At 34.1% G+C, this 2,631-nt stretch overlaps 1 protein-coding gene across 1 annotated transcript; it reads left to right on the top strand.

The window, feature by feature from the left end:
- The first annotated feature begins 307 nt into the window (after nucleotides 1–307).
- LOC149514017 (CLAVATA3/ESR (CLE)-related protein 13-like) lies at nucleotides 308–1,325 on the top strand. The gene has a single exon (XM_089745817.1). The coding sequence runs from the start codon at nucleotides 691–693 to the stop codon at nucleotides 1,021–1,023; it is 333 nt and encodes a 110-aa protein (XP_089601943.1). The 5' UTR covers nucleotides 308–690; the 3' UTR covers nucleotides 1,024–1,325.
- The last annotated feature ends 1,306 nt before the right edge of the window (nucleotides 1,326–2,631 follow it).

The following is a 2,631-nucleotide window of genomic DNA, read 5'->3' as shown; positions in this document are numbered from 1 at the left end:
ACATAATTAACTTTATAAGATGAGGGATAATTATATATAAATCAACTATATGCACGATCTAATTAACTAAATTCTTCACTCAGGGAATTTAATTAGATTCATTAAAGTGACACGAATATTCAAAGTTTACATGCAAATTAATTTTGGATTTTTTGTGAAATGATGAATAAATTATATTGGGGAGAATGATCTGATCGTTATGTCACCAATGTAATTGCTACAAATTGAAGAATGGGCACGGTTGTTATACGCGGTTGCTGCCACTGATTAGTGCTCTAAAGTTTTCTCATATTTGGTCATCCCAATATATAATATTTCAAGGTTTGACAATCTGTGCTTTTAATGGCCTTCTTCTGTTCCTTAAACGCAAAGGAAGGTTCATTGGTAGAATAAATGAAGAAGGGTCGACAATTTTGCCCCCCTCCTCTCCGCATCTGCTGGACCTTCCCTTTCTCCTACTTTCTCTCTTCTCTCTCTTTATCTTTCTCTCTACTTACCTCTAATAAACTACCATAAAATTTTCCATGGACGAAGCAACCCAACCATTTCTCACTCTCCCATATCACAACAAGCTCTCATTCTTGCAATCCGTCCCCTCTAAAACACACTTTCTCTCTGTTCAATTTGTCTGATATATATTCCAGTCCTTTCTCTCCATGCAAACTCTTCTCTTCAACCCTCTCTCTAGCCATGGCATTTAAAAATAGAATTGTACATCTTTTTACTACCATTCTTTGTCTCTCTTTGTTGCTTTTATTCTTTGGGTGCTGCAATTTATTTTCCAAGGATATTAATAGCAGCAATATCAGCCACCAAGTGTCAATATCTCCTCACACTTTGAGCAACCGGAAAGTCTTGGCTACCAAGTTCGACTTCTCTCCATTTCTGCATCATCGAAGACTTCATCCTAGACACGTTACAGTCGATGACGTCCAGTCCGAACCTTCCGGTAATGAGATCGATCCGCTTTACGGCGTAGAAAAGCGGCTTGTTCCTACTGGTCCAAACCCCTTGCACCATTGAGGTTTTTTCATTTTTTTTTCTTTTCTCCTCTTCTCTCTTATATGTTAATGTTTTTTTGGTTTTGTTTGTGATGATCATCTTATTAATTTTCTTCTCATGAAAAAAGAAGAAGAAGAAGAAGGAAACTATATTGTATGAATTCCACACTTGTTCAAAGCCCATAAAACCATAATTCAGATATATTAATGAACTTGGATCTCTCCTTTTTATTATTTTAATTTTGGGGTATTTATGTATATAATTAAAATTTTATTTAGCAGAGTTATGGATTAAAATTATGCTAAATATAGTTCGTGGATTTACATGCAAATAATTTATTGTTTCTAGTTTTATTGCATTTTATTCTGTGCTGCCAAGAAACAACTGGAGCAAGAGTAGCTGTGACGGCACGGAACATCACAGGATGCGAAATTTTAGCAACTCTGCCTATTAGAAATCTACACATTTAATTAATTAAGATTAGTTACATTAGGAGCTTTGAAAATATTTTAATAATAATTGATTGGACTAGGCCTTACTATAAAGGGTTGACTTTGGAGAGAGATCAATGAATATAATATTTTTAATTTAATTATCCTTACGATGGTTTAGTGAAATATAATCCTCTCTTGCAAGGATTAATTTAGTTGATCAGAATATGAGTTTCATTTTCTTGTCAACTAGAATGCCATCCTTATGGTCGGGAGTATTCCAAGAAAAAAATTCTAATGCATTGTATTAATATGAAGAGTGTGTTCTTAAATTATCTGAAGAAAAGATTGAGATACCCTCAATCGTATTATCAAGAATAAAATAGTCATTCTTCATATTATAAAATTCATATTTTTCACATTTAGTTAATTAAAATTAGAAAAGGAGACTGCAAAACTGAAGTGTCAAATTCTATTTACTGGGATGTCCTCTTGGGTTAACTTTATAACTTCAAGTAAACAAATTAATAACACGGCTTTGGATCCGCAAGGAGGGTTCTGATATTTTGATCTAATAGGGAGGAACACTTCTGCACTAAAGTCAAATTCTTATTGTGTTTGTTGTACTTAAAAGGTCTTTTGCTTGAGCTGCAAGACCTTTTGAATTTCAACATGGGTTGGTATTAGTTTCAAAAAGGTTTGAAATGTTAAACTACTTCTCTCTCTTAATAGACTTTTGTCATTCATTCAATAATTGTAGCATTTCAAACATATGCGGCACAAGCTCTTTGGGCTTGAGGACATCCAATTACCAATCACTTGTTTGCTCTTTAAAGGTTACACAATAAAGAACAGTCTCTCCTATTCTTTAACTCTCAATGTTCAGTTGTAATATTTGATTTATAACCAGCTAGTTCCCACTTCTACAAAGGCAAAATTCTAACAAAGGGATTCAACCACATTTTTAATTTATAATTGAGCTTTCAGATCAATCACTTCATTCTAAGATGCCTTCAACGTTTTGAACTATTACTTGAGCTTAGAATTGACTTTTGCAACTGACGGTCCGTACCATTTGGTTGTGGAGGTTTCTGTTCGTTAGACGGTCATCATGACGATTTCTTGGATGGAAACTTATAGAATATCTCTTACGGGCCGGGGACTGGAAGACAGAGGACATGAGAAATTAATCATTCTA

This window comes from Durio zibethinus, chromosome 17, assembly GCF_047325235.1.
Source record: "Durio zibethinus cultivar Kanyao isolate XHJ-2024 chromosome 17, ASM4732523v1, whole genome shotgun sequence".
NCBI classification, from domain to species: domain Eukaryota; kingdom Viridiplantae; phylum Streptophyta; class Magnoliopsida; order Malvales; family Malvaceae; genus Durio; species Durio zibethinus.
Note: the sequence above shows the minus strand (reverse complement) of the source record. Positions and strands in the feature narration are given on the sequence as shown.

Excerpts from the sequence above, each read along its gene's own strand:
- LOC149514017 (XM_089745817.1), top strand. The coding sequence starts at position 691 with ATGGCATTTAAAAATAGAATTGTACATCTTTTTACTACCATTCTTTGT.